This window comes from Schistocerca piceifrons, chromosome X (assembly GCF_021461385.2).
Source record: "Schistocerca piceifrons isolate TAMUIC-IGC-003096 chromosome X, iqSchPice1.1, whole genome shotgun sequence".
Lineage (NCBI taxonomy): Eukaryota > Metazoa > Arthropoda > Insecta > Orthoptera > Acrididae > Schistocerca > Schistocerca piceifrons.
In genome coordinates this window covers 282,304,502-282,319,045 of record NC_060149.1, presented here as the reverse complement: position 1 = coordinate 282,319,045, position 14,544 = coordinate 282,304,502, and the positions used below count along the sequence as shown (strand labels likewise).

At 44.1% G+C, this 14,544-nt stretch overlaps 1 protein-coding gene across 1 annotated transcript in view; it reads right to left on the bottom strand.

Annotated features, from left to right (window-relative positions):
- LOC124722311 (glutamate receptor ionotropic, kainate 2-like) overlaps nt 1–14,544 on the bottom strand; it is a 593,330-nt gene that overhangs the window by 60,596 nt on the left and 518,190 nt on the right. Inside the window, exon 14 of the mRNA XM_047247491.1 lies at nt 3,960–4,191. Coding sequence (XP_047103447.1) covers nt 3,960–4,191 — 232 coding nt within the window. The remainder of the gene's footprint in view (nt 1–3,959; nt 4,192–14,544) is intronic.

Below are 14,544 nucleotides of genomic sequence, written 5' to 3'. Positions count from 1 at the left end.
TATTGAATAGGATTGGGGAGAAGAGAAGTTTGTGGCACAACTTGACTAGAAGAAGGGATCGGTTGGTAGGACATGTTCTGAGGCATCAAGGGATCACAAATTTAGCATTGGAGGGCAGCGTGGAGGGTAAAATTCGTAGAGGGAGACCAAGAGATGAATACACTAAGCAGATTCGGAAGGATGTAGGTTGCAGTAGGTACTGGGAGATGAAGGAGCTTGCACAGGATAGAGTAGCACGGAGAGCTGCATCAAACCAGTTTCAGGACTGAAGACAACAACAACAACAACAACAACTGCATTCCTATCGTACTTCTACACATAGATGATATAACTTAGTACATTGCACTACACAGACAAGGTATATTTTTTCTTCTTCAAGTTGTGGAGGTCCACTTACATTTCGTCTCCATTTTTTTGATGTTGTGGGGTGTGATCGTCTTTTGTTTTGATTTTGTCATTGTTGTAGGTTCTGGTATTCCTCAGGGTGTGTGTTCATTTTTTTTATTGGTGGATATTACATACTGTTTTAAGAAAAATAAGGCATATGGGGTGGCGTGATATGTTGTAACTTGTGTGACTGAGTGCGTGAGTGAGAGTGTGATTTTATTCAGCTTTTTTAGTGTGTGTGTGTGTGTGTGTGTGTGTGTGTGTGGATGATAACGTTTGTTTCGTCATTTATTATGTGTTTCGTATATTTGATTTCCTTTTGGATTTTGAAGTTTTCTTGTAATGTTATTTGTTACTCTATCTGATTATCTTAATGTATGTTGTGGTAGGACGGTGTTTTTCTTGTCAGAGGTGCTGTGAGAATCTTGAATGGCTGGTGCCATATTTCCACGCTTTTTTGTGCTCTTTATATCTCATCTCAAATGCTCCGCTGGTCAGTCCTGAGTATAGAGCATCACAACTGTTCCACTGAAGTAGGTAAATGCCAGATTTGTTTATATACGTCAGTATCATCATCCTTCTTTAAACATTTCGTTATAAGTAATTACTTTCGTAGGCCAGATTTATTTCTTGTTACTTAAGGGTGTTACCAATTCTGTATCAGTTTGCTTCCATGTGTCAGTGTGTACTAGCTTATCTGTTGAGATTTGATGTTGTGTCATTGTTGTGTAGCGTATACTTGGTGTGTGGGTATTGGTGACTGTTTAGTCACGATTTGACATTTCCTCGCATCGAGGTCTTAAGCAACTAACAGTAGGTGACCTAGAAATGGAAAGGTTGCAACCATACTTTGCTGGGGAAATCGTCTTGTAACTCACCTTAAAAAACTGAGGGATTCTACAGAATATACAAATCGAGGTGCCCAGACAGGTGTGTGTTCATGGCTGTTTCCAAATATGATCCGTCTGTCTGGACCACTCTAAAACCTTGCCGTTCCGATCGAATTATCAACAACCTGAGTTATAGTATTAGAGCGTTAATAGAGAAAGTATTGAACTTAAAAAAAGATGTCACGGATCTGAGAGAGGCCTTGTACCGGGTGGTTATAATTAATGCGGAGCTACTCACACAGGTCCAGTGTGGGCTGCAATTATCGTAAGGCAGCGAAACTTGGTAGATATTCTAATGCGCTAATGCAGAACCGATTTACGCTGGAAAAAATTAGTTCCAGTTTTGGTCACCAGGTGCAAATCTGGTGCCCTGAATGCAGTAAAGACGTACAGAAAGACGTTCCATATGTAATGAGTCAGGAACGGGACGTGGGGTGCTGTACAGCGTCATATCTGCATCCGGTGCCCAAAATTCGAACTAATTTTTTCCAGCATAAATCGGTTCCGCATTAACCCATTAGGATATCAAACAAGTTTCGCTGCCATGCGACGGTTACAGCCCACATTGGACATCTGTGAGTAGCTGAACTTTCATTATAACCACCTGGTACGTTACGAAAATCATGTAAAAGAGGGGGACAGTAGAAAATAATATAATAAGCAAAAGGAGTAATCAATACGTGCATAAAATCGGTTATAAGGAAGCCAAAAAGGAAAACCTGAGTAAGTGGAAAAACGAGGCAGCAATGCAACAAGGATAATTGTATTTACGTAGCGCAGATATAGAACTAACAGAGGTATAGGAACAATACGGAAAAGGAGATTCGCACTAACGCAGACCTGCGGAATTACTCACATGAAGCAGATACCTTTTAGACAGCTTGAATAAAATATAGCATTCTCATAAGATATGGTTTTTACTTGGAAGAAAACAGGAAAACAAATAACGAGTTATGATGTCGGTTAAAGCACTATAATGAAATTAATGGATCGATGGAGCAGAAATCGGCGAAAAAGAAATTGCATTAAATTACACTAATGAGTCAAAACATTATGACCACCTGCTTAATAGCTTGTTTGTCCGTCTTTGGAACGAAATACATCACTGAATCTGCATATAAGGGATCCGACAGTCTGTTGGTTTATGGAGGTATGTGGCATTAGATGTTAACGCACAGGTCATGTAAGTCGTGTAAATAACGGGCCGCTGATTTGCGTACACCGAGATGGTACCCGACAACGACCTAGATGGGTTCCATAGGATTTAAATTAGGCGAAATTGGTCACCGAGTCATCAACGTGAGTTCACTATAATGCTCCTCAAACCACGGTAGCACGGATCTGGCTCCGAGACACGGACAGTTATACTGCTGAAAGATGATGTCGCCGTCAGGGAAGACATCAAGCATGAAGCGAAGCAGGTGGTTCGCAGCTGTCAGCTTGTCTTCGGTTAGTACTACAGGTCCCACTGAAGCGCAGGGGAATGTCTCCCATAGTACAATACCGCTCCCACCAGCCTGCGTCCGTGGAGGGCTGCACGTTTCGAGCCGCCGTTCACCTCGATAGCGACGTTTGTGGAGACGACTATCGACCTAGTGTAGCAAAATTGTGATACATCCGAAGAGCCGACACGTTTCCATTGATCGACGATCGAATCCCCATGATTACGTGCCCACTGCAGTCGTAATTGACGATGTCGTTGGGTCAACATGTGCACACGTAGGGGTGGTCTACTGCACAGCTGCATGTTCAACAGAGTACGATGAACGGTGTGTTCCGAAACACTTGTCCGTCCACCAGCATTGTGCTCTTTCGGCAGAGATGCCGCAGATCACCATCTATCCTACTTTACAGAGCAGACAAGCCTCCGAACTCGTTCACAGGTTCAGCGTAGAAATAATCTGTTCTTTGTCAAAATCGCTTATCTCAATGGATTTCTCTATTTGCAGCGCATGTTTTCGCTAGGGTGGTCCCCCGACCGTGTCTGTTCCACTTTCACACCTTTGTTACGGCACCACGTGCCCGCAACGCCAACAGGAGGTATCCGACGTCTCGGTGGTCAGTGGTCATACCGTTTTGGCTTATCAGTGTATATTACTCAAATAATATTTATAAAAAAGTACTTAGCCATCACTTTCTTATCTCCAGTCAAATGTCACAATTCATTATCGTCACTGGTGTTACAGTTATTCCAAATTTCAAGTGTTTTTTTATCTAATCAATTTTTCTCTCACAGTCGCAATTTTTCCTTTATACGGAAGAACCCACATTTTTAATTCGCCGATCTCTTACAGGAGCCTAACTTATTGCCATGTCCTCATATAACAGTTTCATTTGTGTGATTCTTCAGTTTCTCCCGGCGTATTTGTTGCTCGAACAGTCCACGGGTATACTGCCGGTTCATAGTGTCCAACGGGCACAATATTTCGGCGATCAGACATGTCGCCCTCAGGAGCTCAGTTCGTCAGCGCACCTGACGATGGCGACATGTCTGATCGCCGAAATATTGTGCCCGTTGGACACTATGAACCGGCAGTATACCCGTGGATTGTTCGAGCAGTTTTATTTGTGTTACTTTGTTCCTACTCCATAAGTAGAACAAGCCATGCGGTTAGAAATATGTGAAACATCAATTTAAAAAAATTCTAAGCCATCGGCTGCGAAAAAAGGACATGCACTTACTGCGAGGTAGAGCTATCCCATAGCCTTTGGAGTCAAGCAAACCGCCAACTTTGCGCAAGTCGCAGTCGAGTGCTGTTTGGTACTCTATAGTGGTGGACTCCATGAAGAAGGCGTAGTCGCCCTTCTGCTTCTTGACGCGCTCGACCCCCTCCATGTTGTCGTTCGTAAACACATCTGGGCGGGCCTGCTTCATCACAGTCCACATGCGTTGGTACAGCGAGTCGTTCGATGTCTACAACATACAATACAAGGTGGAACTGACTGATTTTACAGCACTTATCAATGTCGCCAGTGTAGAGTCAGAGTGACATAGTGAATGAGACAGAGACGAGAAAAAGGACTAACGTTATAGATTTATATGCAGAACAGTGTTGTAAAAGTAGCAAGTATCTCACAACAGCAAGAGTTCTCATAATTACGAAACTGTAATATATTAAACAAGTCTTTTATTATTAAACATTGAATCCTTATTATGCATTTTTAGCCATTATCAACATAACCTGATATTAGAACCAAATTAATGCTCCCCACCTCTCTCTCTCTCTCTCTCTCTCTCTCTCTATTTCATGATGGATATATTCATAGTCATAAACTGTGCATCAACTAGAAGAATGTGGATAGGTCAACAGTGACAGTCACCCTTCAGATACCATTTGTGGCATCCAAAGTCCCCTCTGCCACATCAATTCGGCGAACCTTATTGCGTTTGAGGCACGCAACTATCCATCCACTTGAGAGAGAATGGTGACGAGATTGTTTTTACGGCTCTTGTTTCCATAGTAAGTCTAGGGGTCACTGCAAACAGGCTAACTATTGCCAGCATATACAGGTTGATGTTGCTAAATGGGGAAAAACTGCAGGGAACGACCCCTTAAAGAGTAAGGAACATAAAAGGTCCTACGAACGTATGGCCGGAAACGCGTTCCAGCTGAGGTACATCCACTTGCAGTTGGAGACAACAGATATTTGACAGTGCAGGTTTCATAGACTGAAAGCAGACATGAGAACCCACCACGAAAATGGGAATGTTCGGCTTGTATTTGAGTTTTAGCTCCACACTCGAGAGGGCAGTGAGCTGGAGCATCATCATGTAGTAGCCACACTACCGTTCGTACCTCCAAAGGCACGTCTTAGACAGTGCCACTCTCAGGAAATGCTATTATAGCTCGCATGTGAGACTGAACAGGGGCAGACGGTTCGTTGCCACCATACCATGGGTATTCTTCGCAGCCCACAGTTGGGTGGCCTGAAGGTTGACGTCATCGCCGCTCGTAAAGGTAGCCTATTTGTTAAGAGAGTGGATGACAGAAATCCCAGCGATGTGGTGGCCTTTGAGACGAACCAACGACAAAACCGTCGCCGTGGAGGCAAGTCCGTAGGTAATGAGGTCTGCACATCTTGTGCGCGGCAGTTTTCGTGTAGAATGTTCCACACGGTCGTCTGGCTTATCCCATACTGAGAGGCCACTTGCCTCGTTCTGATACCAGGGTCACTGTTAAACATCTTTTATCTCCATCTTCAAGTGGGTGCACCCGACACCACCTAAATGAGAAGGCCGAACAACTGCGAGAACTCGATGCTGCGACGTCAGCTAAAAGCGGAGAATGTCAGCAGCTGTTTTCTGCTGCATCAACAACGTTCTGGATATTAAAAACTCATTGTGCTATGTGATCGTTTAGACGTTATTATTTAAGTACACAGAAATCATATCAATGTGTTAATAAGTTATGTTTGTGTGCGTTTAGCCCAACGTAAGATACACTGAAGAGCCACAGAAATCGGTACACCTTCCTAATATCGTGTAAGGCCCCGGCGAGCATGCCGCAACACGGCGGGGCATGGACTCAACCAATGTCTGAAGTAGTGCTGGAGATAACTGACGCCATGAATTCAGCAGAGCTGTCCATAAATCCGTAAGAATACAAGGAGGTAGAGATCTCTTCTGAACAGCACATTGGAAGGCATCCCAGATATGCCCAATAATGTTCATGTCTGTGGAGCTTGATGGCCAGCGGAAGTGTTTAAACTCAGAAGAGTGTTCCTGGTGCCACTCTGGAGTAATTCTGGACGTGTGGGGTGTCATATTGTCCTACTGGAATTGTCCAAGTCCGTCGGAATGCATAATGAACACGAATGGATTCAGGTGATCAGACAGGATGGATACGTACGTGTCACCTGTCACAGTCGTATCTAGACGCATCAGGGGTCCCATATCACTGCAACTGCACACTCCCCACACCATTACAGAGCCTCCAGCAGCTAGAACAGTCCTCTGCTGACATGCAGGGCCCATGGATTGATGAGGTTATCTCCACACCCGTACACGTCCATCCGCTCGATACAGTATGAAACGAGGGCTCGTCCGACCAGGCAACATAATTTCGGTCATCAACAGTCCAATGTCGATGTTGCCGAGCCCATGCAAGGCGTAAAGCTCGCACGCTGACACTTGTTGATGGCCCAACATTGAAATCTGAAGCAACTTGCGGAACGGTTGCTATTCTGTGACATTGAATTATTCTCTTCAGTCGTTGTTGGTCCCAATCTTGTAGGATCTTTTTCCGGCCACGGTGGTGTCGGAGATTTGATGTTTTACCGGATTCCTGCTATTCACGGTACACTCGTGAAATGGTCGTACGGGGTAATCCCCAGTTCATCGCTACCTCGGAGATGCTGTGTCCCATCGCTCGTGCCCTGACTGTAACACCATGCTCAAACTCACTCAAATGTTCATAACCTGCCTTTGTAGCAGCAGTAACCGATCTAACAACTACGCCAGACACATCTTGTCTTATACAGGGTGTTACAAAAAGGTACGGCCAAACTTTCAGGAAACATTCCTCACACACAAAGAAAGAAAAGATGTTATGTGGACATGTGCCCGAAAACGCTTGATTTCCATGTTAGGGCTCATTTTAGTTTCGTCAGTATGTACTGTACTTCCTCGATTCACCGCCAGTTGGCCCAATTGAAGGAAGGTAATGTTGACTTCGGTGCTTGTGTTGACATGCGACTCATTGCTCTACAGTACTAGCGTCAAGCACATCAGTACGTAGCATCAACAGGTTAGTGTTCATCACGAACGTGGTTTTGCAGTCAGTGCAATGTTTACATATGCGGAGTTCGCAGATGCCCATTTGATGTATGGATTAGCACGGGGCAATAGCCGTGGCGCTGTACGTTTGTATCGAGACAGATTTCCAGAACGAAGGTGTCCCGACAGGAAGACGTTCGAAGCAGTTGATCGGCGTCTTAGGGAGCACGGAACATTCCAGCCTATGACTCGCGACTGGGGAAGACCTAGAACGACGAGGACACCTGCAATGGACGAGGCAATTCTTCGTGCAGTTGACGATGACCCTAATGTCAGCGTCAGAGAAGTTGCTGCTGTACAAGGTAACGTTGACCACGTCACTGTATGGAGAGTACTACGGGAGAACCAGTTGTTTCCGTACCATGTACAGCGTGTGCAGGCACTATCAGCAGCTGATTGGCCTCCACGGGTACACTTTTGCGAATGGTTTATCCAACAATGCTGTGTGTTTCGATTCCATGATTAATGTGATTTGAAGAGAAGTAATAAAATGAGCTCTAACATGGAAAGTAAGCGTTTCCGTACACATGTCCACATAACATATTTTCTTTCTTTGTGTGTGAGGAATGTTTCCTGAAAGTTTGGCCGTACCTTTTGGTAACACCCTGTATAGGCGTTGCCGACCGCAGCGCCGTATTCCGCTTGTCTACCTATCTCTTTATTTGAATACGCATGCCAATACCAGTTTCTTTGGCGCTTTAATGTACGTTGGCGCCGTGTCATCTTCATTATCATTCTGAATTGTTGCATACCAAAATATAATGGAAATTACACAACAGAAAAAGGTTAATGTTTTCAGGTTTCTTAAAGACTATATAATCAGAGAGGAATGGTTCCACGGGAGGATTCCACACTATCTTATTCAGTGGTAAATTTCACATTTATCTTTGTTTAGAGTTGTTTTCAATATAATTTACTAATGGATGTTTTACATTTTGGTATATTAATGTCTGTAGGTGCATTTTACTTGAATATATTATGATTACTGTACTTCACTGCTCATTTTTCAGGTGTGTCTCAGGCAAATCAAAGCTACCGACATTATCTGCGAAGTATCTGCCACAGACAGAAAACCATAACTGCTCCACTTTCAAATCCTCAGCTTGATTCAGATGCTGTGCTATGCATTTTTCAGATCTGTCCATACTACCTTTTTTCAACTTCTGGACCATCGGGAGAGGGACCAGAAGAAAAAAGGAAAGCATCATCGTTAATGTAACCAACCATAATGAATATTTAGAGACAATATAATATAACAGCAATCAGGAACAGGAAGGGAATATTTATGTAATATCTTTACAGAAGAAATCGAAGAACACAGTGAATGAAGAGTGTGTTATTTTTATGTATATTGATTTATACGAAGTGCTGTCCCATTACATAGAGTATATCGTGACTGATAATAATTTGGAAGTGGAGGTCTGTTCGAAACGTGTTTCGTGAAACAAAGTTCTAATTACGGAATCTGTTCTTGAAGTTTCACTGCTAACAGGAAACAGTGTGAACACAACCGACTGTAATGTTCTGGCCTCAGTATTTTGATACGAAAATATTGTTTGGAAAATGCTCCAGATGTTCCTAACAGTTCATACCCATGAAAATAACGGATTTTTTCTCAAAGACGTTAGCAGCTTCGATAACAAATGTACTAGTTATGTTTTATATGCTACGCACAAAACATAGCTGTTATGCGTTCTTAACTGTTTTTGTATCATTTCCTCATAAACAGCTGTACCTTTTTGTCTGTTAACTATCCTAATTCAAGTATCAATTCAGCACTCGGTAATTTTATGAGCCACGCAATTCTTTTGTTTTTGGCTGTTTTATATTACGATCCCCGCTTGGCTGTGACGTCACGGTATAGTTGTTTGGCTTTGTCCCTTGGAATCTGCAATTCATTTCCTGCCGTAAGTCTGACGAACTTTTTTGCTGCTTATCCTCAGAGGAATCGTTTCCTGCAGTGTGTACCCGTGTAACAAAACCACCCCGCGTAGGTACTCCAGTCACATGGGAACTGGCGTTAGTCCTTTACCGAAATTAAAAACCTGGCACGATGGACTGGTTGGCAGTTTTTAGTTTATTTAGTTTTTAGTTCTTTAATTTTTAATTTTTATTTCTTTAAGGATATCATAGTTACGCCGACTCTCAAATACAACTATTACCTAGGTTTCTGAACCAGGATTTTGGAACTCTGTTTGAATGTACGATGAATCTGGCTTCCGTTCATCGTACTGATTCGTGCTCACTTCACGTATATTTCATCGTGAGCTCCCTTTTTACTGCGTCTTTTGTTTGCACACACTAAGTGGTTCACGGCAGTAACGTGCCTTGTTCAGTGTCAGGCTATGACACCCGTGTGTTGACGAGGAAGTCAAACCCTTGCATGTTGTTAGTGCATCAAGGACGCGAAGGTTACTGAATAGTTACAACAGCAGTTAGTGCCGCAACAGCAACAGTGGCAGCGACAACAGTAAATTTAGATTCAATATAAAGTGCTACAGAAACAGAAGATTGATATGTTGAAATGCTTTTCAGAGGGGAACAAAGCTCCGCCAGCAGCATCAACATCGCTTGTACGTACGCCAGCATGGTCCGTATCTATGTTTCCGGCGTTTGAGGAATCGAAGGAAACTTGGCATACATCTGTCCAACGGTTTCTGCTGTTTTGTCAGGCTAACAACGCTTCTGATACTCCTGTATAGTTTACATTTCTTATTTTTTTCAGTTAGTTACCTATGTGCGCTGGCTCGCAAATTGCGAGTACACGTATCATTTCATGTCTCATGCATTTTGTTGTCAGCTTTTTCTAAGAGGTATACGGATATGATAAGTGAAAGGCAAAGTTTCAACCTGTGCTGGAAGAAAGTGAAGCGGTGGCATAAATTCTAGTTGGTCGATCTACAAAATTGTAGTCGCCAGTGCAGTTCTCTGTGCTCACAGTACAACCCATCTGAGTCAAACCTTTGAGTCGAGATATACAGGGTGAGTGAGAAGTCGTTCCCCAGTTTTAAATGACACAAGTTTTGTGATTGTAGGTATTTATTAATAAACATTGTTTCCTGAGAATACCTCGACTGTCCGTAGTATCTGCTTGCGGGTAACGACGAGGTGGCAGGAAAGTTGATTTTAAAAGAAAGCACCCAGATCGTTTCGCGGCTTGAAGTGTGGAAATCTATAGCCCTTGTCCAGGGACGGTGGTGGGATGTTCATAGCCCTCAGGCCACACTCGATGCTAAAACCAATTCGCCTGGAGGACAAACATTTTTCGTAAAATTCACACACACACACCGTAATGTCAAAATATCACATGTTAATATTTACCACTATTTCGTGGAATATGCTATGACGTCGCACACACACACTGGTGTGTCAAATTATGTCACCTCGCAATTTTATTATTTTTTTGACTCTACCTCTCACTACAGTGCATTTGAATGGCAGCGGATGATCAGTCATTAATGCACAGCACTTAAATATTTCGTAATGTAAATGCACATCCGCAAGAATGGATGTATTTACACATCCACCAATTCTGTTTTGACTGATAAGTCTGCATTTTGGTCTTTCTACCAATTCGCCTATTTCTGGATTTGGCAGCCTACCAATTAACCAGTTGTACAGCCAGTTTACCAATATCCGGATATGGCATGCTACCAAATTGCCGATTTCACAACCAATTTACCATTTTCCGGTTTGGCGTCCCACAAATTTGACCAATATCACCCATTTCCTACCTATTTAAAACGTGATACAGCTAACAGTTACAGGACCCTCCTGCTGTAAGGTCAGCTGCTAGCATCTTATAAACTGCAAGCGTGTGTATTGTTATTTGTTGATAGGGCTGAAAATAAAAACAAGCAATTTTATAGGACCTATATGTATATCGTTAATTTAAAATCGAAAATTACAAAAAATGGTTCAAATGGCTCTGAGCACTATGGGACTTACGATCTGTGGTCATCAGTCCTCTAGAACTTAGAACTACTTACACCTAACTAACCTAAGGACATCACACACACCCATGCCCGAGGCAGGATTCGAACCTGCGACCGAAAATTACAGCAATAGCCACTCATTGTCATGCTATATTCCTCCTGATTGCTTGTCAGTCCAAGTAAACTGTCATATCTTGATGTAGATGTCTCCTCCTGTGACTCAGACAGTAGCAGATCCTGGAACACTACCATTTACAGGACTAGCCTTTCTGACCGCATTGGAAGAAGAAAGGAGGATTGGGTTTAACGTCCCGTCGACATCGAGGTCAATAGAGACGGAGCACAAGTTCGGATTAGGGAATGGCTGGAGAAGGAAAGCGGCCGTGTCCTCTCAAAGGAATCATCCTGGCATTTTCCTTAAACGATTTAGGGAAATATTGGAAAACCTAATCAAGATGGCCGGGAGCAGGTTTGAACCACAGTCATCCCGAATGCGAGTTCAATGTGCTAACCACTGCGCCACCTCGCTCCCTAATCGCATTAGAAAATGGCTGTTTCGGCTGTAGGTGCCTGCTGCGGTATCTGTGCCATAGCATAGTCAAACAACAAGTGGTCCGATAGGTCGGGAAAACGTCCTGTGAACAATTGCTGCTGCTGCTGCTGTTGAGGCAATAGTGCGTCACAGAACAAATCCATGTCATGGTCCAGCACCAGTTCAGAGACTGTAACAATAACAACAAAACCTAAGTATAAACACATTAAATATGTGTGTTGTGTACAGACAACGCCATAACGTTATTAATTTATCACAATAGGTCAACGTCCCTGTAAAATATTCATGCATTAGTTCTGTAAGTCATGCATGGAAGCAGTACATCGTTAGCTGCTGCCCTCGCGCTGCGTTGGGCCGCTGTGATGTGGGTACGCAGATTGATGGCTTTTACTAATAACAACCATGCTGTTAACAGAAAAAGAAAGATTGACTAATGCTTATTGTCCGTCGTCTTCTCCCCATCTGTTCAAATGATCAAATGTGTGTGAATTCCTAAAGGACCAAACTGCTGAGGTCATCGGTCCCTAGACTTACACACTACTTAAACTAACTTATGCTGAGAACAACAAACACACCCATGCCCGAGGAAGGACTCGAACCTCCGGCGGGAAGTGCCGCGCAATCCGTGACATGGCGCCTCGAACCACACGGCTACTACGCGCGGTCTCCCCATCTGATCGCTGATGCTGCTGGCGCGCTTCGTACTGGACAAAGTACAGGCAGTAAAAGATGGCACTCACGCAGTAGAATTATAGAAATTAAAATAGCTCTAAGAAGGGTGGAGGGGGGGGGGAGGAAGGAGGGAGCCGTTCTTGCACACCATTAGCGACGTGGGGCAGCGCAGTGATTAGTACATATGTAGCGCCATTGGCCTCCTTAAACAGCACCACACGCAAATTAATTAGATAGCTCCCGCGATGCAACGGGTATGGTGAAGCGGGGACCCAATTGCTGAGGCTCGGATGGTGGCGGGATCGCGGAATAGGAGTGGCGTCCACAGGGAAGTGATATGATACTGTCATGGCCTTGGTACAGCTGTCCTCCTGTGGGTACTGAGGATTTCAGTAATGCTGGTGCGAAACACACAGACGAGATAAAGTCCCAGTGCCAAGAAATAATTGAAGTAGAGTCATGAAATTTTGTGAATACCTTTGTCCATGTAACATATTTAAGTGATTAACGTTGCAACACCATAGGTTAATGTAGGAGCGAGAGAGACTATTACAAATGTGAAATAATGGTACATTAATAACCGGTGTAACGCCAGAATGTTTAATGCAAGAATGCAAATGTGCGTGCACTGTGTCTTAGAGGTGCCAGATTTCAGTTTTTGCGATGGAGTTCCATGATTCTTGCACTTGGTCGGCCAATACAGGGGCGGTTAATGCTGTTTGTGGATGAGGCTTGAGATGTCATTCCATCATGTCCCATATGTGCTCCACTGGAGACAGATCTGGTGATCGAGCAGACCAAGGCAACATGTCAACATTCTATAAAGATGCGCTACAAAGATATGTGAGCGAGCATTAACCTGTTGGAAAACATCCCTGGGAATGCTACACTATTGGCCATTAAAATTGCTACACCACGAAGATGACATGCTACAGACGCGAAATTTAACCGACGGGAAGAAGATGCTGTGATATGCAAATGATTAGCCTTTCAGAGCATTCACACGAGGTTACCGCCGGTGGCGACACCTACAGCGTGCTGACATGAGGAAAGTTTCCAACCGATTTCTCATACACAAACATCAGTTGACCGGCGTTGCCTGGTGAAACGTTGTTGTGATGCCTCGTGTAAGGAGGAGAAATGCGTACCATCACGTTTCCGACTTTGAGAAAGGTCGGATTGTAGCCTATCGCGATTGCGGTTTATCGTATCGCGACATTGCTGCTCGCGTTGGTCGAGATCGAATGACTGTTAGCAGAATATGGAATCGATGGGTTCAGGAGGGTAATACGGAACACCGTGCTGGATCCCAACGGCCTCGTATCACTAGCAGTCGAGATGACAGGCATCTTATTCGCATGGCTGTAACGGATTGTGCAGACACGTCTCGATCCCTGAGTCAACAGATGGGGACGTTTGCAAGACAACAACCACCTGCGCGAACAGTTCGACGTCGTTTGTAGTAGCATGGACTATCAGCTCGAATACCATGGCTGCGGTTACCCTTACCGCTGCATCACAGACAGGAGCGCCTGCGATGGTGTACTCAACGACGAACCTGGTTGCACGAATGGCAAAACGTCATTTTTTCGGAAGAATCCAGGTTCTGTTTACAGCATCATGATGGTCGCATCCGTGTTTGGCTACATCGCGGTGAACGCACATTGGAAGCGTGTGTTCGTCATCGCCATACTGGCGTATCACCCGGCGAGACGGTATGGGGTGTCATTGGTTACACGTCTCGGTCACCTCTTGTTCGCATTGACGGCACTTTGAACAGTGGACGTTACATTTCAGATGTGTTACGACCGGTGGCTCTACACTTCATTCGATCCCTGCGAAACCCTACATTTCAGCAGGATAATACACGACCGCGTTGCAGGTCTAGCACGGACCTTTCTGGATACAGAAAATGTTCGACTGCTGCCCTGGCCAGCACATTCTCCAGATATCTCACCAATTGAAAACGTCTAGTCAATGGTGGCCGAGCAACTGACTCGTCACAATACGCCAGTCACTACTCTTGATGAACTGTGGTATCGTGTTGAAGCTGCATAGGCAGCTGTACCTGTACACGCCATCCAAGCTCAGTTTGACTCAATGCCCAGGCATATCAAGGCCGTTATTACGGCCAGAGGTGGTTGTTCTGGGTACTGATTTATCAGGATCTATGCACCCAAATTGCATGAAAATGTAATCACATGTCAGTTCTAGCATAATATATTTGTCCAATGAATACCCTATTATCATCTGTATTTCTTCTTGGTGTAGCAATTTTAATGGCCAGTAGTGTATTTATGAATGAGACCACAAAAGGTCGAACAACCAGAC